This window comes from Podarcis bocagei (assembly GCF_964188305.1).
Source record: "Podarcis bocagei genome assembly, chromosome: 5".
Classification (NCBI taxonomy): Eukaryota; Metazoa; Chordata; class Lepidosauria; order Squamata; family Lacertidae; genus Podarcis; species Podarcis bocagei.
The window spans coordinates 78,723,772-78,751,239 of NC_138129.1; the positions used below are offsets into that span (position 1 = coordinate 78,723,772).

Below are 27,468 nucleotides of genomic sequence, written 5' to 3' on the forward strand. Positions count from 1 at the left end.
AATGCACATATAATCCCTGTGATTTGGCTGGTGCAGCAGATTTGTGCATGGAGCTGCCAATAACACTTATGGACAACAACAAAAAACTTGTTAACTGTACAGAAACACTGTTAAAAACCATATGGACTGGACTATAAGGCTAAAACTAAGGAAACCATGAGTTGATCACATGGGTTCCTGTTCAATATTGTTCTATTCTCACATGTTCTGATGAGAAAGTTTAGATTTTTCTACCCACCTACTGAATGATTGGAATTAAAACCAAACTCTATGTGAACAGATGGCTGACAGTATATGGATCTTTACCGTTCCTTCTTGCCCTTCCACAGCCCCGGGAAAGCTTCTCTGGTGGGACGGGGACGACACTGGGAGAGGAGGAATCACCCCAAATCAGGCAGAGCTCTGCTAGTGCAAAGTGCCTCCACCCAATTTTGGGTAAGACAGGCCTCTGACACTGTTTTATGAGGGTCCCCTGACCTTCCAGAGAAGTTTTTCAGGAGTAGGGGATGGGAAAGAAATTTGCTTCCCTCATTCAGACAATGGACGTATCCCATTCTTTCAAGATGAAATCGCTCACGTCATGACATACCTCGAAGTTGAGGTCTCTAATCAACATATCGCCATTGGGTGTCGCCAATGGAACATGATCAAACCTACAAGGAAAAAAACAGATACTTTGCTGTTAATACTAAGAGACCATACTTTCTGAAGATGCACGGACACAGCCCTGTCATAAAACAAACAAAGTAGCGGGTGATGTAAAGTCGAACTACTATGCTTTCCATCAGATGATCAATGTGGGCAAGCGTGAACCTAGTCCAAAACTGCCTTGCACAGATAATAATAAATAATATATTGAATTTATATACCGCCCTATACCTGGGCGTCTCAGGGCAGTTCACAGAATAAAATCAAGATATAAAACCACAAAATACATAATAAAAATAAAAACAACAACCCAATAGCACCCCGCAAAAAAGACATTTTAAAAGGGCATAGGATGTCAAACAGATCAAACAAAGGCCTAGTTAAAAAGGATATAATGAAGGCGTCAGGCGAACCTCCCTGGGGAGAGCATTCCACAGATGGGGAGCCACCGCAGAGAAGGCCCCGTTCTCGTGTTGCCATCCTCTGGACCTCTTGAGGAGGAGGCACACGAAGGAGGGCCTCAGAAGATGGTTCTCAGGGTCCAGGTAGGTACATATGGAAAGAGGCAGTCCTTGAGGTACTGCAGTCCTGAGCCATTTAAGGCTTTATAGGTCAAAACCAGCACTCTGAATTGGGCCTAGAAACTAATTGGTAGCCAGTGCAGTTGAACCAGGATCGGTGTAATATGCTCAAACCATCTTGCTCCAGTGAGCAACCTGGCCGCTGAATTCTGCACCAGCTGGAGTTTCCGAACCATCTTCAGAGGCAGCCCTACGTATAACGCATCGCAGTAACCTTGAGGTTACCAGAGCATAGACAACAGTAGTTAGGCTGTCCCTGTCCAGATAAGGGCGTAGCTGGGCCACCAACCAAAGCTGATGGAAGGCACTCTGGGCCACTGAGGCCACCTGAGCCTCGAGAGACAGCAAAGGATCCAGGAGTACCCCCAAGCTACGAACCTGCTCCTTCAGAGGAAGTGTGACCCCATCAAGAGCAGGTGACTTCCCACTCATCTGGTCTAGGGAACCACCCACTCACAGTGCCTCAGTCTTATCTGGATTGAGCTTCAGTTTGTGGGCTCTCATTCAGTCCATTACCGAGGCAAGGCACGGGTCCAGCACTTCCACTGCCTCACTTGCAGATCATTGACTGGTAATTGCCTGTGCCAACTGGCTGCAGCTCTCCCAAGATCTCAGGCTATACAAATTATGTAAGTTATCTGCAAGCTTGTACAATTTGCATTCTAGTTCTCCTTTGGTATAATCTTACATGGTTAACGTTTCTTTCTCTCTCTCTTTCTTTTTTGCCACAGCATGCCTGGTAATGACTGCCGAAATCTCTCCTTGCGGTTCTTTTTGCTCCCATGCCACACTGAACTAGGACAAGGTTAGCTCAGAACAAGCCTCGGCTGCACAGGGAGTGCTCAACCCCATGTCTGGGATTAGATAACGCTCTAAATCAAATATTGGTTTAGGTAACCATGGTCCGGAAATAAAAAAAGATAAAAAACAAGGGAAGAGCAAAGTGGTTGGGGGAGCTGCACATTCGCAGAGTCCTGCATAGTGGAAACAGACCGGTGATCACTGAATTAAAAACAAAATTGTAAAAGTGTGGAGAGTGGAGTGGAGTGGAGTGGAAGTGTGTAGAACTGAAGGCGGCCAATGAGAGAAAATCTAACAAGAGAATAGATACTTTACATACTTGATAATATTGTCTGCAATGACTATTCGTCCGGAGCCAGGTATCAGTGGCACAGCTTTTTCCAATTCTGAATCTTAAGTGAAAAAGAAAACCATGCATTAGAAAGTGCACAAGTCTGACTATGAGTTTAAAGGCACATCAAGTCCGCCATTTACCCTTTTCTTGGGCTAACATAGTCCGCTGATATTTGCCACTGTTCAACTCCTTCAGAACTTGCATTAATTCTGTAATTCGAGCGGTGAACCTAGAAGTTAAAAAAAGGACACCTTATTAAACTGAAAAGGCATTACTAAATATTCTTCAAAAAATAAAGTGTTTCCAAAAGCTAATTAAATAACCAAAACAGCTTAAAATGAAGGTGCAATAATGCAAGCAAGTCATAATTACAAATTAGACAAGTTCACAAATCACATTAAACTATTTTCCCCATTAACTATGATTTACACGCTGAACAAGGAATATGCTAATGCATGCTGTTAAAAAGTTCTCTCTCCACTCCTCCCCAGATCCTGGCTTGTCACGATGTCTGAACCTTGGTTCATGATTTGTTTCCTCCAAATAACCACAGGTGGTAAGCCAAAAAGAAACCTTGGTTACCATTCATGGCTTGCATAGAAACAAACCACGAGTCCAGGTTCATATGTCACAACAAGACATACCCTGACTGCTATATATTATTGGGAAGATAATGGCAATAGTACATATTAATGGTCTTACCCAGCTAACCGTGTCATTTCACGGCCTGCGAGAACTATCCTGCCAAGCGCTTGAGACATTCTCAGTAACATTCTTCCACTTTGGTAGTAATCCTTAAAGTGACAAAATGCGGGGTTGATCATGAGTAAACAAACAAATTGCATGCTGTCCACTATAACTCAGCTCAGAAGCTTATTGCTTACCTCCAAAAGTTCTGCATGGGTACTATTCTGATGGCGAGGATGAGACAGGTTCAAAAATGGACGGCTAACAACCAGATAGCCAACGACAGTTGCAAGGTCTGAAATATTTTTTAGAAATTTATTTCAAAGACAGCTAAGAATACAAGTTTACAATGATTCTGAGGAAGATACATGAACCCAACACTAAGCAACAGCATGCAACTCTATTCTTTACTTCTCGTCAAACCCACCTGTTACACTCATTTCTGTTGAGTTTGTAGTTGTTTGGATCCAAGAAAGTGTGAGAGGAACTACGCTTGTGCAAGGCTACTTTTCCACACACCCACTCCTGACTAAAGAACCCCAAACATTTGTTCCGCGGGTTGGAGAGGACCGTCTTTGATGTGACATGATAGAGGTGCTACAAAGGAGTGGATTATCTGTGGAAATGGGATAGTGGAGAAGTGCCCTTTGGCTTCTACAAGGCGTTTTTGGATCTAAGCTAACCAGTAGTGTTGTCAGGACAGGACTTTGGGGCAGAAGTTAAGGGGATCTACTCCACAAAATGAGGAGGGTGCCCAAACACAGCAGAGTTGGCTGATGAAATAAGTGAATTAATACATTACCATCTAACTGAGTACACCACTAAGTGCACTACTGAAGTCAACAAATTGAGAGTGAGGTTATTATACATCATATTATTATTATTAAATAAATTTGTTAGCCACTCTATCTTGCCCAGGACAACCTAAAGTGACTTCCAGCCAACTCCCCACGCCCCAACCACCAGTGCAATTGATTTTTCCTCCGGTGCGATTATCACACAAAAGGGCCGGGGGTGTTATGCACACATACATTTGGAGAGGTTATGCACACTTACATTTGGCAACAATGGTATCTATGAAGCCCATAGTAAACCGGAACAGGATAAAATTGTGCAAGTGCTCTACCTATTGAAATGGAAAAAAGGGGGAGAATTATTTCAAGAGATTCTATATATTTAAAGCACTGAATCAATAGCTTCTAAAACAGTCTAGTTCTCTGCCAAGCCAGCATTAAAATATATGTACATTTGTAGGAGCAATAAGCAAACAAATGTTGAAACACACTACAGTGCACAAGAGGGAATTTTTCCACCAAGGTTGGGCACTCCATATCCAATATCCCCCTTTTGGTAAGCTTGAAAATCCCAACTTCCATTTAAAAAGGAGGACTAGTCTTCTCACAAGTAATGCTAAGAAAACACATGGGAAAGGGTAATATGTATTTGCACGCACAATATTACAATAGGATTGTGCAGTGGATTAAAAACAAACAAACCCAAATCCTTGGCCAAAGATAGGGTGCTTCGGGGGGATGTGTGAGCTGTATGAGGTACCTTAAAGTGAATGGGTAAACACCTCCTGAAGCACTTTCTGGTGCCTCAGCAACTTGGATGCAAAAAACAAAAAAGCTGCTGCAGGCAACTTGTCTGCTAAAAGTAAAACTAATGAATCCAAGCATACCATCTCAGAAAAAGGTCAGGGTGGAGTGAGGCAATGCAGACACCGAGGTGGGGAAAGAGCACTGAATAGCAGTGCGGCAGTGGGATGGCTGTGAGGAGCGTAATTTCCCATGGAGTTGTGGTGGGTGGGTGCTCAGCACTTCCTTAGCCTGCTTTCTTTCCAGCTAGGCTCACTTCCACTCTTAAAGCCCAGCTGGGAGAAAAGCAGCTGGGGGAGAGGGAAGCAGCAAGCAGAAGGGCACAGCACCCCGACTCACACCTTCATTGGAAATCTCACCCCTATCACTTACTACGGTTGGGTGGTAATACATGTTTGAAAGCACAGATCTGCCACTGTCTTGTTCAGTTCTGCCCATATTCCAATATAACCCCCAAATTCCTGCAGCTTTTCTTTAAATCAAATACGTTTACACCAAGTTGAAGGCCATACCATCCAAATGATAAAGATGCGCTATTCCCGCCCACCCCCCCACCCCTTTATTCTTTTGTGAAAAACTTAATCCTCTTTCAAACCTTGCTAAATCCTTTGGGTACAAAGTCACTAAGCAACTTCTGCTTCACACCATTCATTCAATTATGTAAGCAACCTTGGCGTGGGTCACTAAATCGAACAGGATGATACAAAATGGATGCTTGGCAGATTGTATCCTTTTTATTGGTTACAGTGTTGGGTTAGGGCTTGAGGGATCAGGAATCAACCCCTCACTTAACCATGAAGATCAGTCACTGGGTAACCTTGGGCAGGTCACCATCTCTCAACCTAGCCTATCTCACAAGACTGTTGCAAGGACAGAATGGGCAGGGGGACAACCATATATGCCAAAGTGAATTCTATGGAAGAAAGGCAGGCAATAAATGCAATACAATATATAATAATAGAGCCTGTGGCAATACACGCCACAAAGTAATTTATGCAGTGTCTGGAGAAAATATAGATTTTTTTAAAAAAATGACATAATTTCATTAGATGATCATCTCATTAAGATATGCCTCTAGCTCTTCTGCAAAGAGCCATACACGCACTGTTCTGCTTCATGCTAACTTACCAGTTTGTGGAAAGCTTTGTGAATGGTTTGCTTTTCTCTTTGATTCCCATTATAGAAAGCAATTTCTTCACTGCAAAAAGAGAAATGAAAAGAAGAATGACGATAAAATGCAAGGACTACCTGCAACAAGAGTGACTAGAAATCAAACGCGGGCTACCTGTCCAGCGGAATGAGGCAGAAATCTGGTGAAAGAGTCAAGGGGAGACAGAAGGGACTGCCCCCACCACTTCTGTCTGCAGGTAGGTGGTCAATTTTGAATGCCCCCCCACATCAGTAAAAACACACACAAAAACACTCACAAAAAAACCTTCTTGCAAGTCAAACATTAGAATAGAAAAGGGTGAACCACTCTTCTTGCTAGGCTAAGTTTCTATGTGCAGGATTTACAAAAAACAAATAGCACATTGGAGAATTCAAAAACATGGTCCCCGCCATTTGCATAGTAAAGCACTACTCTACCCTAACACTTCGTTCTATGTGGACTATGCAATCTGTAAGCCACACTTCAAAGCTGCTACAATATCAATCCAGGAAAACTGCCTCTTCTTTGAAATGGCCCAATAATAAGCATTAAATAGTTCAGAATTTTTTAGTTGTTTTAACTACAAGGAATTCAGGAGAACAGCTGATCTTGGGATTGTGATAAGTGCAAGTTAAATTTTTAAAATAAAGAAACACAGAAAGGATCTTATTTCTTAGTTGGCTTTGAAACAAATGCATACCTATTGGTAATGAGCCGGGAATTGACAAATCTGTACTCTCCTTCATATTTTTGTTCCGTGATAGTCATTTTACCAATGGGCCTTCTTAAACGTGTAAGGAAAAAGCCTGAAATAATCAAGTAGGCCATCATGGAAGCAGGGCCCTATAAATATGTAGGAAATACAAGAAGAATTCCAGAACAAAATGGTTAGCAACCACAATTTTTTAAATTAACATTTGCATATGTATGTGTGATAAAGACATGTGTAAGTCCCCCCCCCCCTTTATGGGCAACTATCTACAGAAGGATAAAGGATAAAACACACACTGTTCAAAGGGTATAACATTGAAGACATATTTGCATAGAAATTACCGTATTTTTCGCTCCACAAGGCGCACCTGACAAAAAGACGCACATAGTTTTTAGAGGAGGAAAAAAGGAAAAAAATATTCTGAATGAAACAGTGGATGTATGATTTTTGTGGTTCATGCTGTGGCCACAGACATGTGATTTGACGGTGAGTTTGGGGTAGCCCAATGCAAAAATCCTGAGGATCCATGTGGATCTGTGCTTTGTAACCACGTTTTTGCACCATTGTGGCCCCAGGCAACAGTGGGTGCGTGATTTTTTTGGTGCAGGCTGTAGCCATGGACATGCTATGTGATCTAATGGTGAATTTGGAGTGACCCAGTGCAAAAATCCTGAGTATCCATGTGGATCCGTGCTTTCTAACCACGTTTTTGCACCACTGTGGCCCCAGGCAACAGTGGCTGTGTGATTTTTTTTCTGCAGGCTGTAGCCATGGATATGCTATGTGATTTGATGGTGAATTTGGGGTGACCCAGTGCAGAAATCCTGAGGCTCCATGCTTTGTAACCACGTTTTAAGTGGGGAGGGAAGGAAAAGCACTGAAGGGACAAGGAGCACACGTGGGGTGTGTGGAGAAGGATGCTGCTAATAATGCAGAAGAGAGGTTTAAGGGGAGAAGCAGCATGCGTGGGGTGTGTGGAGAAGGATGCTGCTAATAATGCAGAAGAGGGGTTTAAGGGGAGAAGGAGCACGCGTGGGGTGTGTGGAGAAGGAGGCTGCTAACAACGCAGGAGAGCGGTTTATGGGGAGGGAAGGAAAAACACTGAAGGAGAAGAAGCACTTGTGGGGTGTGTGGAGGAGCTTTTCAGCTCTCTGAGCCAGGGAGAGAGGGAGGGAAAGAAAGCACGGTAGCTTTAAAGGAGCCAACCGGACAGGGTGTAAGCGGCTCCTCTCCCACTTTGCTGTTTCAAAGTGAGCCACGGAGGAGAAAAGGAAGGGGAACCATGGATCCTCTGCTCGCGACTGCAGCAGATCCCCCCCCCCGCCATCCGTAGGCATTCGCTCCATTAGACGCACAGACATTTCCCCTTACTTTCTAGGAGGGAAAAAGTGTGTCTTATGGAGCGAAAAATACGGTACTTAAGAACATTGCCTACAATTGAAATCTCCAATGACACACAAATTCCATGCAAGCAGACCTGCCCCATTCAATATTGGTGAAATATCTGCATGCAAAGAGCATTTTGCAACCTTGCACTGATGAAGTAACATTTATTTACATAGAACCTCTCAATGCACTGCTGGAAAATCATAATAAAACATGAAATGTGACATTTAGTACAGTTTCCTAAGGAAGATAAAGAATTCAGGTGTGCACACTTCATATTATGATTGATTAGATTAGAATCAATTAATAGCATAAAATAGTTTAATTACTTTATTTACTTCAATTATTATAATTAACTTCTAACAAATGAGTGCACCCAAAGAGATCCAGTTCTATTTTTATGATTTACTAATGCCTGTAAGAGATTTATTGCATGTCATCTTGTAAACTTTTACTTCGTAAAAATCATATTGTCCTAGTTTGAGCATCACGTTAAATCAGTTTAAAACAAGCTATGGTTTAATGTGAACAAATAGTATGCACTAGCATGCTGCTCATTTTCACCAAACGGTATGTCATTTTAATCTACGATTTATTGTGATGAGCAAACTGGGCTACTGATCTCCAAACAGAGTTTTCCAAAGCTAAGCTACACACAAGTCTTCCCTTTGAAGTCAATAACTAGGCAACTAGGTTTTAAAATCCTTATTCAAAGCTCAGCCAGACTAGTGTTCTCATTCAATTTATTGAGTTCACCCCTACTAAAATATTTAGAGGGAGCCATATACACAGATACTTCTGAAACTTTCAAAACCCTCATTCAATTTTATTGAGTGCTCCCCTACTTAAGATACTTGATTTTCCCTCAAGTATCTTAAGTAGGGGAGAACACAAGAAAACTGAGTAAGAGTTCTGAAAGTTTCAAAAGTATCTGTATGTATGGCTCCCTGCAATAAAGAAGACTTTAGGAATGCATGTACAGTGTTATTTTATATTGACAACAATATATTCAAATCCTTTCTAACCTAAAGCTGGAATCCTATCCACGCTTAACTGGGAATAAGTCCCACAGAACAATGTGAGATTTACTTCTGAGTAAACACAAATGGGATTGCTCAACACAGTTATTCAAGGAAAAAGTTACCTTTTGGGGATAAATGAACACTGCAGAAAACATTTCTCAAAGAAATATACTGATGAGACCAATAGATACAGGACGGGCTGCAGGAGGCACTGGGAAAATTAGTAATATAATCCTATACAAATCTCTTCAGAAGTTCCACTGAGCCCAGTGGGAGTTACCTCAAGGTAAATCTGCATAAAATCGCAGCCTTAGTGAAATTTTACTGAGGGATTCACTGCAGTTGAGCATCCAGGTATACAACCAAGGAAGACTGTTACAATTCTCAGCTGCATGTATCGGAACAAAACATTAGTATGGACAGCCCTGGCTTCTCTTTTACGGTACCAATGAATCCATTAAGATGCAGAACCTTAGCCTGAGCTAATGGTATTTCTGTTGTGCTGAATTATGGGACAAATGCAGTGGAGTCTTATTACCAGAAAAGGATAACAATAGGTTATTTAAAGTCTACCAGCTGAAATGTGGAAAAATACACTTAGCACACAGCAAGCTGAACCACACACTGGAAAGAATGCAGACATGTGATAATTTCATTTTTCACATGGTTGAATCAACCTCAGATGGGATAAGGGGTTTTCAGGACAAACACTTCCACAAAAAGTGACGTCGAACTATTGGCAAACCATTAGATCCGCTCAGATATGGAAGCCAATGAAAATTCAACAGCTTGGCTATGATGCAGTCACCTTCCAAGAGAGCATGGATTGTATACGCTTGTAACTTGTTTGTCTGTATGTTATGAAATTAGCCTATAAAGTTTCAACTGTGGCTTCCCCTCATCTTTCAACATATTTCCAGTGACATCAGCATTGACTTGAGAAATTTTCAAGAGCAGTTGCGTAATAAAATGGCCTGGAGTGTTTGTGTATTTTTTTTAATGCTTTGGTTCCAAATGTTTCTGAATACTAGATCTATAGAAAGTTCCCTGATAATACATTGCTTGTGCTGTAGAACAAATGGGTCATTTGCAGAACAATTACTGTACATGACGAAAAATGTGATCTTACCTGAGCTCCTATTGCACTTGTTAGCTTGAAGATATACAAAACGATATCCAAAAATGGCTGTTAAGAGAAGGTTTAATATTAGTTATCATGAGGCCAAAAAAAAAAGACACACAACTTTCAAAAAGTCCAAAAAGTACACAACTTCTAAATAAACTATCATGTTCTGCAAATAAACACAGCCAAATTAGCCAACAGAACACTGAAATATAAGATTTATATTCATTCTCCAAGAAATCAGACATTCCATTTATTAAGTAGTGGTTGGACATAGTTCAATACATAACATCATTGGATTTACCGTAGATTCCGGCGTATTAGGCGACTGGGCGTATTAGGCGACACCCCCCCCCAAATTGGCAGCTGCAATTCGGTGGGTTCGTCTTCTAAGCCCAGTCACCTAATACGCTGGGCAGCTCTGCACTGGGTGAAAGCCGCCCGGCACAGAGCGGAGCCCACCGCCCCTACTGCTGCTTTCGAAGCAGCATGGGGGGTGGGCTCCGCGCTGGGCGGCTTTCTCCCGGCACAGAGCCGAGCCAGCCTCCCGCTGCTTCCGAAGCAGAGGCAGGGAGGGGCGGACTCCGTGCCGGGAGAAAGTCGCCTGGAGTGCAGCGGAGCCTGCTGCTGCTTCTGAGCCGCCACAGCAGCAGCGGGGGGCGGGCTCAGCTCCGCGCCACCCATACCCGGCGTATAAGACAACCCCTGACTTTTTAACCTCTTTTCTGGGGTTAAAAAGTCGTCTTATACGCCGGAATCTACGGTAGAAAACGAAGAGTTCAAAACTTAAGACAGTAATATGCACCATCCTATCTATTCAGCCTATCTATTCAGTTTGTGTCGTCTGCTCAACAGCTGTCTACAAACTGTCTCCGAGAAAGTCTTTCAAGTTTATGAGAGGACTGAAACAAGAGAGACAACCGTCTGGGCCTTGATGTGGCTTGGCAGACAAGAAGCTATAGATTGCAAACATGGTGTTGTAAGCTGCTTAACAGAATGTGTGGAAAGAAGCAGCAGCTCAACTGAAACTACTTCAGTTGCATGTGACATGCCCTAAATGAAAGACATTGAAGACATTTGCAGTGTAGTACCTAATAATTTGTGGACTATAACTATCTTTGATGTGGCTGACTCAATCAAGTAATGCGCTGGACTTAATGCAAATGATATGCTGGTCTTAATACAAATGATTATGCTAAACAGTTACACGCTGATATTAATATACTTCTATCCTACAAATATTAAAATGATGTTTAATTATGCAGATTATGGAATTACCAAAGAATGGCTCCTCTTTAATCTTACCTTGCTAAGGTTTGAATACAGGTCTACTACACTGTTACAAAACTTTTCTACATCTTGTGTCAGCAGCTGATCTGGATTGGCTATTCTGTTGTCCAGATTCCCCATTTTGTAATAGGTATAAGTCCTAAAATGTGTGGAAAACAGCGAGTTAGATTAATGTGGCATTTTCTACTGAATTATGCGTTTTATAAATAACTGATAGCATTTTTAACAATTAAGCACATGATTTAAGACTGGTTTAAATTTAAATTTATATTAAATCATTAAAAATATTGGAGGGAGGGAAATTAGTCACTTACTGAAGATATTGCTCATATAGGTACTTGGTGAGTCGAACACGGAAACACAACTTAAGCTCATTTAGCCCGTACTTCAAGAAGTTGTTCACCAGGGAGATCTACGAACAGCAGCAGTACAATGTTACACAAACTCAAATAAGTTAAATAAGAATTGCTTCTTCACATCAGTAAGAGGGCAAAGTCTAAGCTGCATGAAACCCTCCACCTTAGGTTAGCTCAGATGGCATATTAAAAACCAGGATCACCGCCCATTGAATAAATCTTGGGCTGCAAGATTACTCAGATTACTCATATAAGATTACTCAGAAGTATGCTTCAATAAACTCAGTAAGAATTACCTCTGAGCATCATGCATGGGATCGTGTTGTCAACTTACATAAATTTGTATTCAAAATAGTTATAAACAACAACACCAGCTCGGATCCAGAGAACTGAGTGGAAGGTGTTTTAGTGCCATTTCCACGAAATATCATGTAAGGAAATAGAAAACTTTCCACTCACTATGTCTACTAGGTCTGATAGGAGCTGCAGTTCAGCAACATCTGGAGGGCCAAAGATTATCCACTCCTGGATTCAAATGGTGTTGTCTTGTTACCAGTGTGCTGCCAAAGCTTCCTGTGTCTGTTATGGGGTTTGTTTTGTTTTTATGATTTATTTATTTATGGTTGGTTGTGCAAGAGTTTCCAGAAATGGAAGAGGTTATATTGGATTTGGGGCCACATTTCTCATACAGCACTTTCCCCTAAGGTCAGAAACAGCTCTTTAATGAGCAGTGAAGTTTTCCACTAGTAGAACACCACCTTTGTATACAAGCCATGCTCTATTCTTTTAGATGATGCACACAGGTGTCATTGAATCATCCCCTCTTCTCTCACATATCGGAGAGAACGGCTGTTTTAAGATGGCACTCGCCATCTGCAAATGGCGAATCTGCTCATCTGTGAATTAGGGACACCATTTCAAGTCCAAGTACTCTTAAATATATTATTAAATTGATTAGTAATCTGATCCATCAACTACATGTGGCATCCCTAGTCTAAATCCTGCAGCCACAAAGTGATATCACTGTTTAAAGGCTGAAAAGTGCATGTACTTCATCAGAAGGAAGGACTATTCAGTTATTTTTATGTTGGAACTTATTCAGTTATATTTATGTTGGAACATATTACTTTAATGTTTTATCACAGTATTCATATTATAATAATGTAGACATCTTAAACAAGTAGCTCAAACAAGAGAAAACATATATGGGTATTATCTTGATTTACAAATAAACTCAATTTCTTGATAAGGGCTTACTGGATGTCATTCAGCTGTTTAATGGGGGGAGCTACACACAGTAGGCTATTTATGAATTTTAGAAGGGTGGAAAGGTTGTTGAGGCTTTCCACCAAGTTTGAGTTATTAATCTAACTGCTCTGTATACACAAATGCCTGTCTATATTTTTTGCAGTCACAACACACTAGAACAAGAATGCATTTTTCTACAAAACATTCTAACACTTGTAAAAAGCACTTTCTCATCTGACCTTGAGGCCAAAAATGCCAACAGAGTCGTATGTTAGAAAAAGATGAGAAACACTTAAGAAGGTTTCTACTTCTACTTCTTAAAAAAGAAAATTTATAAAGTTGTTTTTCTTTCCTCCCCGCCCTCCTTGGATTTCTAATGACCACTTCTCACCAGTTGCCAATAACATATTTATGTACATTTTTCTTCAACTAAAAATCTTGCATAGGGATGAATATAAACTAACATGAATAGCTAACATTTCTTCATCTTAGCTGCCTTCTGCATTTTAAAAAAAAATTAATTATACCCCTAAATACTCTGGATGTGGAGTATTTCACACACACCCTCAACCTTTAAACTGGAGTCAAATTTATCTCACTGCCTTTAAGTTAAAGCATTATATATTTCTTACAGCCCTTTGGGATTAATTATGACCCTAGATGCATGCGGAAGTTTTGTTGTTGTTGTTGTTTTTAAAGAAAATAACATGCCATTTCAATTTTTAAAACACAACAGCTAACTTTGGAGCTCATCTGAGACGTTGGAATTGGTCACGTTTACAAAAGCGATGTCAACACTTACAGCAGGCATAGCAGCGATGAAGTTGAACAAGTACCTCTTGAAATCTTTTCTGCTGCGGCCAATGATAGCACTGCAAACCACCACATGCAAAATGTTAGGCGTAAGGGAAGCAAAGCCCATCCCACAATGGTTCCATGAAGGCAAAGTAGAAAGCCATTTAAGGTGAACACAGGACAAGAAGTTCAACAAAGAAAGCAGCTGGACTCTAGTTCCACCATACAGGCATACAGATGCACTTCCACATCTGCCGACAAAGCAACAGCTGGTCTACCAAGACCCTGCTCCGCGTTTCCACTGCAGCTCTAGAACAACTAACTATAGAGGCTGTTAACATGGGGAAGGCTGCGGGTCTTCCAGGAAGCTTTCTCTCTCCATGGAAGGAAACAATAAGGCTGTCACCAAACAAGCTCAGTGTTGAATTCCACCCCTCCACGATGTACAGTTGCCCAACTTATCACTATGTCCTCATGTCCTCTCCTCATTCTCTATCGTTCCGCTTCTGTTCACAAAGAAATATGCATCCCAATGACCTCAGGACACCGGGATGGGGGGAGGAAGGAGCTATAATGGGCTACCACTTGAAGAGGCAGTTTCGATCCGTTTGGAAATAAATAAATAGCATTTGGCTCACTGAGCCCAAACGTTTTGATTAGCAGGATTAGAAATGAAGAAAGGTGTGTTCCCCTCCCCCCCCCAAAAAATGTGAGGAGAAACCAAAAACAGTGGAGGGTGGGGAGAGGGCAAAGTCAGGAATGGGTAGGTGAATGGTGACAAGGGTTTAAAAATCCAGTGAGGACAGAGAAGTTCTGACCATTTGGTAATGCCTTGATCTAGAATGAGAACTGAAGAGAGGCTGGGGAATTGTTTACTTTGTTCTCTCTTCTACCTAGGCAAAGGGGTTTACTTTGGAAGAGGTAGAAAGCAACAGTGAAGATAACCGACACCATTCAGTACAACTTGTAAGACCATACATTCTGAAGCAATTAAAATAAAAAAAATGGAAAAGCCACAGGAGCACCATAAACTGTACAATTTAGTTGACGTTATTCAAACTAAATTTTGGAAGACATAAACTGGAAGGAAAAAGCTAATTGCTTCAGTTATGCGTCAGTTATCACAGCATAAATGTAACAGGTGCATGCTAATATTAACAATATCTGTTTACCAGTGGAATGGAAACTACAAATTTAAAAAAGGATTTCTTGAATAGCGACAGATCCCTGCTTACGATTGCACTGCAAGAAAAAATGTACACAATTTAACAGCTCTACTAATGACTGAAGAGTTACCACCATTATATATTTATACAGTGTACAGTGGTACCTCGGTTTTCGAACGTAATCTGTCCTGGAAGACCCTTCGAGTTCTGAAACATTCGAAAACTGAAAACTCAATACAGAAGCCTCAATATGGAAGTTGTGTGGCATGACTTCCAAGGCACGTTCAAAAATGGAAGCATTTACTTCTGGGTTACGGCGTTCAAAAACTGAAACATTCATCAACGGAGACGTTCGAAAATCGAGGTACCACTATATCAACAATCATTACTGCTGACATGACAGACATACAACCGATTTAGCAGAGAACTAAATGTGCAAGATAAAAATAATAAAGTCAAATGGTATTTTGTGTACAATTGGTTCATTTTTTGTATTATGAAACCCAAACAAGAAACCGAAACTCAAGCACATTCCTCTTCTTTTAAAACACAGAAAGTCTCTGAATATCACTTCTGCCTACAAGACTGCATTTTATTTGCAGATTATACCCCACAGAAATAAATTATCCTGGATTATATTTTGTACAACAGGAAATTTGCCACAAATTGGTCCCTCCCCACTACCAGTATCTTATCAACTATCAGAGAAAACTAATTGTTTGCTTGGATTGAACTTTCACTTGTGACAATTATAACTACGTTGGCCTGGTTCACACATCACATTAAATCAGTAGCTAACATTCCACACACACACACCCCCCCCGAGATGTCATGGATCAGAACTGCCATCGACTCCAACCAGGCATAGTTAATAGCCAAGGATGATGGGAGCTGTAGTCCCACATATCTGGGGAGGATGGACCATATTGGATATTGTTACATTAAACTATAGTTAAACTATGCTGTAATGCAAATGTGCAGCACGATGCTGAACAGTCACCTGCTCATGCCATGTTGATGGGAAACAAGATGGTCTGGCTTGTCATGACGTCCAAACTCGGTGTCGTAGTTTGTTCATGCTTTACTGCTCACGCTTTGTATTTGGAGAAAGACAATCTAAGAAACCATATTCGGACATCACAACAACCCTGACTCTCTTCGCAGTGGTGTGGTGGCAGCATAAGTCGATGAACGAAGATGAACGAAGATGAACTGTTCAGCAGACACACACAGCATGCTACTCATTCCCATTAAGCATACTTAAGTTTTTAACTATGGTTTAATGAGACATATGAGCTAAGCCACTGACTGCATAATGGATGTATCAGTCCCCTTTGCGCAACACACTAAACCATGGTTTAGTGAGAGATGCATAATCTAGAACAAGCCTGAGCAAAAACTTATGCTCCCCCAGCATCTGAAACAAGTACTTCTGCAGCGTTTAATTTCCCTGTCATGTAATCTCAGCTTGTGGTGTAGGAACTGGCTGTTGTAGTTTAAAACAAACTCTGTTTTGTATTCTTCAAAACAAGCCAGCTTCAAGCCACAGGGGATAAATCTGGAATATTTAATTAATATGTTTTAAACCACAGTCTCTGATTCGTATGCAAAACCAGGTGTCTGAAAAAGTGAAACAAAACATGAGAGCAGGAGATTATGCCAGCCAAAGTTACACTCAGGTTCACGTGGGAGGGTGATGAAGCTGTGCTTAGTCTTGTTCCAGCTTGGAAATATAGCACTAAACAATGATAAGCTATTATATGCAAACAGGGCCAGAGGGAAGGCATGGTTTCCTGCTACCAGAATGAGCTGTGACAAGCCTCGAGCCCAGGCATTCCCCTCCTCAATGTGAGAAGAACCTGAAAACATCTGCATTTGAATTTAAACTAGTCACAGTTCCCCATGACTTCTGAACTCTGTAAACTGAGATTTCTTTTAACTATTGTTAGTAAGAACAAGTCATGATCAAACTGTGGTTAATTTAGAATTCACAGCTTCTCTTCCACACAGCTACAAGAGAGAATGAGAAGAGAAATAAGAGCCAGAGGCTCTTTTTGGTTCATTCTCACAGCAGGAACAATAATTTACCTTCCCATCCCATTATCTTTTTAAATCTAAGTCTACTGCCAATCCATTTTATGCAACCTTTGTCCCTAGTTATTGCAATCTTATACATCACACGAGTATATCATACAAGGATCAAATATGGAATGCTTACCTTTCAATAACAGTTCCGTTCTGAATCATCCAAATATCACAGTACGTGCGAAGTATCAGCATCATGGCAATAAGTACCAAATAACCTGTCTAGTAAAAGTAAAGTGAGTTGTCAGTGTTCACAGATGATCATTCCTTAATGAGTTTTCTACAAACAGCCTAGAGTCTTTCTTCAATTACAAAGGACGGGGCACAAATTTTAGTCATTTAGTTCAAGGTACTTGTGTTAATCCACAAAGCCCTAAATAACTTTCATCAAAATACCTTAAGGACTGCCTGATTCCTTATGCTCCACCTTGATCACTAAGATCCTCTGACCGGAAACTTCTGGTGGCTCCCATGCCCCTGAGTTTCAGTTGGCCTTCACCAGAGACTCAGGAAAAGTTTCTTTTAAGAAAAAGGCCAGTAAATGTCTATGTGTTGGATCCAGACAGCCTCTAGGCAAATCTCTACCCATGATATGCTATGTGAAACAATCTTAGCAGACTCGCTTTCTCCCTGTGCGCTGGAAAAAGCTGTTCCGCCCCCTACCTGAACTATGCTGCTCTAAAGGGTTGGGAGACCCTTCAGAAAAGTCTTAGAGGCAGTGTTGGGGGCTGCAGGTAGAAGGGGTATTGGCACAAATTGTCTCCCCCTCCCCTCACTGGATTTCCCCACTGGAATAGAAGGACCCTTTCATTCTTGGAAGGGCAAATCTGGACGCAATGCTGCAAAATTAAATAAAAAGCCGAAAAACATTTTAACCTGGATTAAACAGAAGGCCAGGCTAAAGAAAAATCGTGGAAACCATCTTATGCAAATCTCATCTATAGCCACTGATGTGTCCCATATTTATGAGGCTCAGTTCTCACAGCAGGTCTGTAATTCCCAATTTTCTTGATGTTCTCAATGACATATGAATAAGGTGTCATAAACATTATGCAGTTGGGGGAAAAGAGAAAGGAAAGAGAAAATAGGGGAGAGAGATTGTGGGGAGGGAATAATGATATTTAGTTCTATTGCATAGTGTTCATGCAAGGTTTTTGTGTCAGCATCACGTCAGTAGGTTCTTTACATATATATATTTATTTTTGTCGGCATTGCGAGAGATTGGGGGCCAGAGCATCGTTGGTTATATTCAGTTGGTTGCAGTCGGGTTTGTTTGTATGTGTGTGGGACGGGGGGCGGTGGGGGTTGTATACCCATATCAATTCATATGCTGTTGACTGGGATAAGTCATTGTCTTGTTGTGCTGAATGCAAACAAACTGTGAAAAAGACTATGATTTGAAAGTGGAGACACTATATGTACTTTTTCTTTTTTTGTTTATTTGCTAGTAACACAAAAAAATCTTCAATAAAAACTATTTTTAAAAGGTTTTTTAAAAAGTTTTTGTGACCTCAATTTTTAAGTCATCAGATATATGAGAAATAATATATATTGAAACCCATCAATTTGAGGCTTAAATGCATATTGTAAGCCATTACTCTGAGCCCAACTTAATTCTGGTAACTGAAAAGGCTGCATGGAAAATAGTTTGATATAAATGATATCAGAAAGTGATCAGATTATTAGAATCATGGTGACAGGTAAAAGCAACATAATTAGACAGGTTCATTGTTCTTCATTTGCAGCTTACCTCTTTACAAAATGTTCTAGGGACCATAACTCTCAGGATTTGTCGTATTCTCGCAAAAAATACTCTGTCTACTACAGCTCGTTCTTTCTTGACTTCTTTCTGCACATGAAAAGATAACACAATACAATTATCTTGCTGTTTTCTTTTTGCATTCCATATTGGTCAACTGACAGCACTGTATTAGATGCCATGCACACAACTGTATTTTAATCACTTTGAAACAGCCAACCCATTCTACATGAATTGCTGTTGGAAGCCTAAATCTGCCAAATACTACATAAGCTGGACCATAAAGAAGGCTGATCGCCGAAGAATTGATGCTTTTGAATTATGGTGCTGGAGGAGACTCTTGAGAGTCCCATGGACTGCAAGAAGATCAAACCTCTCCATTCTTAAGGAAATCAGCCCTGAGTGCTCACTGGAAGGACAGATCCTGAAGCTGAGACTTCAATACTTTGGTCACCTCATGAGAAGAGAAGACTCCCTGGAAAAGACCCTGATGTTGGGAAAGATGGAGGGCACAAGGAGAAGGGGACGACAGAGGATGAGATAGTTGGACAGTGTTCTCGAAGCTACCAGCATGAGTTTGACCAAACTGCGGGAGGCAGTGGAAGACAGGAGTGCCTGGCGTGCTCTGGTCCATGGGGTCACGAAGAGTCAGACACGACTAAACAACAACAACTACAACAACTACATAAGCTTCCATTTTTCAAAGAGGAAAATGTTTGCCTGCAGTCACCAGTGCTTATTCATGAATGGATCCAATAGCTTGGATGCTCCAGGTTGCCGCATAAGATTCTTGCCGGCCAATGCACACCCAATAAAGGACCTAGTTGGAGAAGGTTCTACTTCAAGAGGCAGTGGGCTACAGCACTTCCAATCAGATCAACTCATGAGTAAGCAAGCAGTCTATCCCAGGCATCCCCAAACTCAGCTGTTTTGGGACTACAACTCCCATCATCCCTAGCTAACAGGACCAGTGGTCAGGGATGATGGGAATTGTAGTCCCAAAACAGCTAGAGGGCCGAGTTTGGGGATGCCTATTCTATCCTGATATCTCACACAGGAAGTCTGGGTGCTTTCTTCCAAAGAATTATTCTGCTGCTCATTGCAGGTGTAAACTGCATGGAGAGGAGGAAGGATTAATGATCTCTCCTTATCCTGGCATCGAAACCCACAGGTGCATGGCCCTTCTTTACATCAGAAGCAGACTTCAACAGCACACATAGGCATCACATTTTGCAATATTTCCAAACTAAAGCTAGATGGGGAAAAGTCACCTAGTGGTAAACAAACTAAACAAAAAAGCATCAATAATGTTTGCTTTACGAAACATGGACAAGAAAGAAAAACCAGTATTATTTGATATATTTCAGAGTGCTAGGAAAAGAAAGGTATGGCGCTTAAGTATTAGCACCATTTAAAACATACTTTCTCTTGTCCGTACAAAACGCTCTAGAATGCCTTCTTGATTTTATTAATGTTAACTGATACAAATTTATCCAAAGTATTTTCATTTGCAAACACTACAGAAAAGCCACATTGATATTTTAGATTATTTACTCCAATTGTGTCAGGATCCTATATTCACATACCTGATAAGAAGCCCCATTGAACTTAATGAAACTTACTTCCAAGCAGACATGTATAGAATTGCACTGTCAATCTACCGTCACCACTCAAAAACAACAGGAAAATCTAGGTAAATAACCCCTTTTCTAAACTATTGTTTACTGAACTGAACAAAGACTATACTTCAAAGCAATTTATTGAGCTGTTCGGTGGAATTACTAGATTTTAGCAACCACCTAATCTGCATTAACATTGCCAAATTTAGTAAGACTCACCTCATTGCCAGGTAATGTTTTTCCACTTTTCTTTCTGCAAACAGAATAATTATTTTAGTTATTTTCTTGGTTCAGAGGAAGAGTTATTCAAAAGACATCATATAAAAATATCAAAAACCTTAAATTGTTTCTTTACTAGGCAAGAGTAATACACAGCAGTTTTTTAGAAATGAAAGCAGTTTAGCACAAGGCATACAGAAGCCAATTTTCAACCACAGAGGAAATGCATCCTTTATGCATTCCCTCTTGCCCCCTGGTTTTGTTGTTGTTTTGTCATGGTATGTAATTCTAGTATAAAATTCAATTATTCAGCATAAAAGCTAGCAACATTAAAGCGGCCAAATATTCTACTGGAAACCTTTTCATATCAATGACATTATTTCTGCTGACTTCATGTACTAAAGACACCTGACTAATTTACTCCTGTGCTGGACTGGAAAAAAAGTTATAAATCCTTACAACTCCCATTACTACCAGGAAAGAGTCTATTTTTAAGAAACCTTAAAACTGAACCCCACACTTTCAGGTGGACAGTTATTCATATGGGCTTCAGCGTCTAATTTTACAAAATTGGCATAAACAGCTGCAAGAATATTTCTGGATTTTAATGGTTCTACATTGTAAGTCTTGAGATAAGCACTATCAGTCTAAATAGGTGAGATTTGAGGTCAAAAAAGGACACAAAATACATTGTGGCTGGTAAGTTGGTCACCTGATTGTGTTCAGGGTAGTGGGGGCAGAAAGCATAAATTAGCACTGTCGGGTTGTGGTTTTTTTTTTGCAGAAAGGTAATTTTCATTGACATATTCCCCCCTGCTCTGGATATATATTATCCAAGAGCTATGATCCAAAAGAAGTCGTTACCATAGAATGCTCAAAGATTTTGATGAATACCTAAGGGAAGTTTATAAATTACTTAAGAACACACACAAAAATCAACGTTATTAATGAGAAAAATAATTTGCACAACTGAGCACTGAAAGTTCCTTTGATGTCTCAGCCCTTGTTCACATGTTATAAGCATTTATGTGTTCCATATAAAGAATATAGAGTTGGGGTGGGACATTTACTATCTCTGTAAATTACACCCTGCTGGTATTGCCCCCATCCCAGCATCCACACATGTGTGTATGAGCATGATGCGCAGGGACAGGCAGGTTAGGCTAGAACAGCACTAGCTGTAACTTAAAATTCCTGCCTGGGGGAATTATGGCAGTACTCTTTAAAGGATTAAAAGTACAAGACGCACAGTTAATCATTCTAGTACAACCTGATTCACTAGGTGTGGCACCAGTTCACAGGTTATTTCTGACAACGTCGCCTACAATGTGCAACTCAGTTACGAACACAATGAGATCCTTTACTCCCGTTTAGGCAGCAATCCTATACTCCCTTAGGTGGGAGAAATCCCCATTGGACTTGGTAGAATCTACTTCTTAGTACAGTACTGCACATATAAGGTTACACTGCTAATCAAAATGTAGCTGTTAGAAGGCCTTTTTTCCATTAAAGTTTCTTTAGTCTAAGTTTCCAGAGAGAGCCAGAAGTTACAATTCTACCAAAGGGCACAATACTTGGAAGTTTGGTACCAATTTTAAAAAATGTGAGGAGAGCCTGTTGAATCAGACCTATCTAGTAGAGCAAGAGTATCGCAACGGCCAAACAGATGCCTGTGGGAAACCCTCCAGCAGAACCCAAGTGCAACAACGCACTGTCTTCCTGGGATTTCCATCATTACTGCCTCCAACCATGGAGGCAGAGAGTAGCCATCATGGCTAGTAGCCTTGAGCATTGTTTTAACTATGGAAAGGCGGCATACAAATAAAATGATGATGATGGACAGCCTTATTGTCCGTGAATTAGCCTAATCCTCCTTTAAAGCCATCCAATTTTTGAAAGCCATCCTATCACTGCTTCCCGTGGGAGTGAATGCCATTGGTTTCGTGAAGTTTTGATCAGTGGTTCAAATTATTCAGGTTTTCCAGCCCCATTAAAATATATGAAAAACGTTCTGGAAAAATGTGTTGCACATGGCTGAAAGCAAAAGTAAAGCTAAAATCCTGCAAGGACTGAAGTGTTTGCAGACAGAGTAACCTATTAGATGCTATGTCCAATGACTATGTACATACAGTGGTACCTCGGTTTACAAACTTAATCTGTTCCAGAAGCCTGTTCTTAAACCAAAACTGTTCTTAAACCGAGGCACGCTTTCCCTAATGAGGCCTCCCGCCGCCGGTGCCCTTCCACCGTTCGGATTCCGTTCTTAGACCGAGGTAAAGTTCGCAAACCAGGACACTACTTCCGGTTTTGCTGAATTCGTAAACCGAATCGTTCGTAAACAGGACTGTTCTTAAATCAAGGTACCACTGTATCATGAAAAACTGTATCACAGAGTGGTACAGTGGTTACAAAAGGGTTCAACCACTTTTTTGGGTCTGTGGAAACATTTAGAAACTTAACAAATTGTCATGGGAGAACCACATCTACAACAGAAACACATGCATGCAACCCACTCATACTGCAACCATATACATACGCCCACATCCCATAGTGAACACCAGACTCAGAAGTTCCCCTCCCCAAGGAAAGTCTGCCAAGAGAAAATTGCCATTCTCTTCCACTATTTAATTTCACAACACGTGGGGAGAGACAATGATTGCGGCAATGCATACATGTGAGATAGAATCATAGACCTGGAAGGGACACAGAGGGGATCTCTGTGCAATGAAGGAATCTCAACTAAAGCATACATGACAGATGGCCATCCAACCTCTGTTTGGATGTCATGTGTTTAGTTGCTCAAGAAATCAAATCACTAGAGGTGCCCACACCCCACAACCAGTGCCGGATTTATGTATAAGCTAAACAAGCTATAGCTTAGGGCCGCACTCTCTTGGGGGCCCCAAAAAAAATTAAAGGGGGAAAAACTGGATGTACATTTCAAAAATATAAGATAAAAAACAAATAAAATAAAACCTACATACAGCAACAGGGTTTTGTGTTGTGTATGGACCTATTAGGTCCATAAATTACCATATAGCATATATTAAACACAGAAAACAGTGGCAATTTGTTGATGACAAAGGACAGCTTGACATATAAAGGGCCCCATTACCTTCAGTCAGTGGTGTAGCGTAGGTTGTCAGCACCCGGGGCAGGGCAAGTAATTTGCGGCTCCTAACCTGTGGATTTTAGAGAACTGCGAGTGCGAGCGCGCCCCCCCAGATGTTGCGCCCGGTGCGGCTGGCCCCCCTGCACCCCCCCACTACGCCACTGCCTTCAGTAGTTTAGGGCCTCATCAAACCTAAATCCGGCCCTGCCCACAACCTACGCTCCCAAACTCTGACCTACATTGAACACCAACTCTGCCCTACACTGAGATCCCCAACAGCACCCCTAAAACACTGCTCCACACTGAAACTCATACATCCTGCAACACACTGAAGCCCACCACATACCACCCTAGCAACACAGGGCTCAGTTGCTTCATAAAGTAATACAAGACCAGTACTATGTGGGACCATATCTGCTGGTCCCAGACACTCCATCCTCTCCATCTAAATTTGGCCATGGGTGCATGCAGCGCAAGCTATAAGCAAGTGCAATTTGTGACACTGCGCAACATCACTGCTGATCAGAGGCTATGTCTGTTAAGACAGGTTAACAGACCTGGTGAGGGTTCCCAAAGTCCCAAGGGTCTCCTTCAACTAATCCTTCCCAGAGATTGGAAGCAAGGTGGCAAGATGTTCCCACAGCCCTTTCCCAGGACTGTTTGTGCAGGTGGTATCGGGTCACTCTCTCTAGTTACCATTGTTCTCCCCTCCCTTCTCTTCTTAGAAAGTTCCTGGGAGAGGAAGGAGGATTGACAAAGTGGAGGCATTTCCTCTCCTTTTCCTACAAATTCCACCCAAGTTGCTATAGCCAGGTAGAAAGTAGAACCCTGAGTGCCAGTGGCTGGACTGGTGGGGGGGCAAGGAGACACTGCATTTGATACCAGTGTTGAGACAGGAAGCTGCCCATGTATGATTCCAGGTTTCCCCAAAATGAAGCATGTTCATTTTTTTTTAAAATCAAGAATTTCATTTCTGTTTCTGGCACTGGCTGTTGCAATTTGTTATGCAGTTCTTTTTAGCACAATTTTAAGGAAACACAATTTTATTTCTACGATAACCAATGTACACCTTTGGCTGCTCCACCACATTTCCTTTTCCATCTGTCTAGCATGTCAAGTACAGGAATCAAAGTGCAAAGGTAATGTAATAAGGTAATACATTACCTTTTACCTAGAAGAGCTTTCTTCTGCCAGCAGGCAAATGAGGGTACATATTTATGCATCAGAACAGTACACACAAGACACTTGCCCACAACTGCAAATTCCTTCAATGGTTTCTTCTGGGAATATTTTGTCCTTGTTGGGTACTTACTACTCTCCAAAAACCTCTTTTGTGATGCTTCTAAAACACTTTAAAAAGCTAGGAAAACAATGTGCTAAAATACACAAACCACTGTAACAAGGACTGTGAGCCAGCTAAAGAAAAACCTTAAGTCAATTGACCGAATTTAGTCAATGGATAAAATCTCAATAAATTTACGTACAACAAAAATAGTTCTAAATAAAAGCAAAGCTTTCTTTTTCAGTGATTTGCGCATGTCCACAACAAACACATTTTTCTCATACATGAAGGAATGGCTCTTTCAAGACAGCACTTGGCAGCTGCAGTTCTTATAAGTACTTGAATTAAGAATTGACTGGGAGCGCATTTTTAGTTGATCAAACTGTTCTGAATCATTGATTTTAAGTGATTAATGAAAAAGCTGCAGTCGTGACTATAATAACTTGACTCTCACCCCAACTGTCTTTCCCTTTTTCCTGTTCTCTCTTTGTATTCCACTGCACAATACAACCTTTGGGCTACAGAGCCGCACATTTATGCAACATTAAGCCACAGGAGCAAACAGTAGGCCTTTGTGCAAGTTATGTTCTAAGACCTCTGTGCTAGTCAAGTCTCATGATATTCTTTTGGGAGAGACTGAAAGGAAGAAAATGCAGGAGTGCTTTTCAGCACTACAAAGAATCTAGCTACTAGCCCAGAAAAAATGGTGACTGAGAGTGGATGCTGAGGCCAAACAGGGGAGACCACAGTCGCCTTCATGGCCTGCAGGTATACTTCCCCAAAGAACCTGAGTGCAAGAAAGAGAATGCTAGACTAGATGGACCTTGGGACTGCGTCCGCACACAACACTAAGCCAAACCATAACTAGTGCAAATGTATGGGGTTTGTAGGGAGGCGATTGCAGCCACTTTGCTTCTCTCCAGTCCTCTTAGCCACTTTGCTTCTCTCCAGTCCCCTTAGCCACCACTTTGCTTCTCTCCAGTCCTCTTAGCTTACATTGACTGAGTGCGTCATATAAAATAAATAAATCCCTGGATCATGGTTAAGCTCTCTCCTCCTTAACCGTGAGCAGTAGTTGAGGTTTGCTTTTAGTAGTAGGTAGTGATTGAGGAGAGAGCTTAACCACAGTCCCAGGTTCGCACAACATGCAAAGCCAAACCTTGGCTTAGCAATCAAGGTGTTACTATTAGTTTATAAAGTTTACCTTTTTTACTATTAGTTTATAAAGCCCTTAACAACTTGGGACCATTTTACCTACGAGATTGCCCCACCCTACATCTGCTCACACAACCGCTTTGATTGGCGGAAAGGGCACTACTGCAGGTGCTACACAGCACCCGTTCTGCATTTGTTGTTTAGTGCAGTGCTGTGGCACCCTGGGGTGCCTTGAATGATGGTCAGGGGTGCCACAAGCAACCCTAGCCTCTGTCTCTCTTTCTTTCTTTCCTTCCCTCCCTCCTCTAATGCCCTTGCATCTCTGCCTCCAAAAGGCTTGCACAGCTGTTTGTTGCAGCAGCCCTGGCTACAAGCTCTCCAGACGAATGGTGCTGCTGGGCTGGCCAGGGGGTGCTGGTTGCCAGGAGCTGAAGCGGCCTCGGAGTAAGCAAGCAAACGGGCAGGGGACCCCAGCCAGCCAGTCCGCCAGCCCTTGCTGTTGGGAATGGACAGACAAGCCCCAGGCCCTATGGGGCAGTGTGAGGAGGCACCTGTCTTTAGGGCGGGGGGGGTAGCTCAGAGACCAGGGGCGGGGCGGCAGCAGCTGCCCAGAAGACTTCCAAGGAGAGGTGAGGGGAGAGGAGGCTGAGGGAGCACTCCACAAAGAAGGGTATTCAATAAAGGGTGAGCGGCTGCCAGTTGTGCAATAAAGGGGTGACATATCTGGGCTCCCGAGCCCCAGAGGGGTGTCGCAGAAAGAATTTAGTTGTCAAAGGAGCCGTGGACTCAGAAAGGTTGAAAACTTCTGATTTAGTGTGACAGCACCTGCACTTTGTATCTCCCTGCCTATTGACACCAATAAGTGACAATCACTGCACTCTTTTCAGTGCCTGCCTACCCAGATGCTGAGAACATTGATGTCATTTTAATATATTTTAGTATTTAACTTTTGTATGTTTTAAAGTAGGGTTGCAATCCCCCCCCCCGATTTTCCTGTTTTACCTTTCATAAAGCACTTTGAGGGTTTTCTTACAATCAAACGGTACATAAATTTTATGAAATAAATAAAATGAACTGAGCTGAACTAAAAGGACTAGGATGCAAGTTCTGCTCCAGAAGCCAGCACACACATGCAGTCCCAGTCAGCCATGGTTTGCATTACCACATTGTGCAAGCCATGCCATAGTCTGACCTAGTTGGACACTTTTTATGTTCTTATGAGAGAAGTGGAATGCGACCGTCACTTAAAAAAAGAAAAAAGCCAGAGTCTTCAAAGTGTCAGCTAAGGCCTAAGCTTACTGATAGCAGACAAGAAGTGAACTCTCCCTTTCACTGACTCA

The 27,468-nt window shown here is 41.6% G+C and overlaps 1 protein-coding gene across 2 annotated transcripts in view; it reads right to left on the bottom strand.

Annotated features, from left to right (window-relative positions):
* ABCD3 (ATP binding cassette subfamily D member 3) overlaps window positions 1-27,468 on the bottom strand; it is a 44,932-nt gene that overhangs the window by 9,799 nt on the left and 7,665 nt on the right. Inside the window, exons 2-16 of one of the 2 annotated variants that reach the window (XM_081194033.1) lie at window positions 20,580-20,613; window positions 18,733-18,831; window positions 17,116-17,204; window positions 13,739-13,808; window positions 11,647-11,744; window positions 11,348-11,471; window positions 10,049-10,105; window positions 6,500-6,642; window positions 5,778-5,847; window positions 4,108-4,177; window positions 3,249-3,346; window positions 3,067-3,158; window positions 2,505-2,593; window positions 2,350-2,422; window positions 590-653 (exon numbers count right to left, since the gene is read on the bottom strand). In XM_081194033.1, coding sequence (XP_081050159.1) covers window positions 590-653; window positions 2,350-2,422; window positions 2,505-2,593; window positions 3,067-3,158; window positions 3,249-3,346; window positions 4,108-4,177; window positions 5,778-5,847; window positions 6,500-6,642; window positions 10,049-10,105; window positions 11,348-11,471; window positions 11,647-11,744; window positions 13,739-13,808; window positions 17,116-17,204; window positions 18,733-18,831; window positions 20,580-20,613 — 1,270 coding nt within the window. Of the gene's footprint in view, window positions 1-589; window positions 654-2,349; window positions 2,423-2,504; window positions 2,594-3,066; window positions 3,159-3,248; window positions 3,347-4,107; window positions 4,178-5,777; window positions 5,848-6,499; window positions 6,643-10,048; window positions 10,106-11,347; window positions 11,472-11,646; window positions 11,745-13,738; window positions 13,809-14,903; window positions 14,974-17,115; window positions 17,205-18,732; window positions 18,832-20,579; window positions 20,614-27,468 lie in introns of both variants that reach the window. The other variant, XM_081194034.1, reaches the window with a different exon arrangement.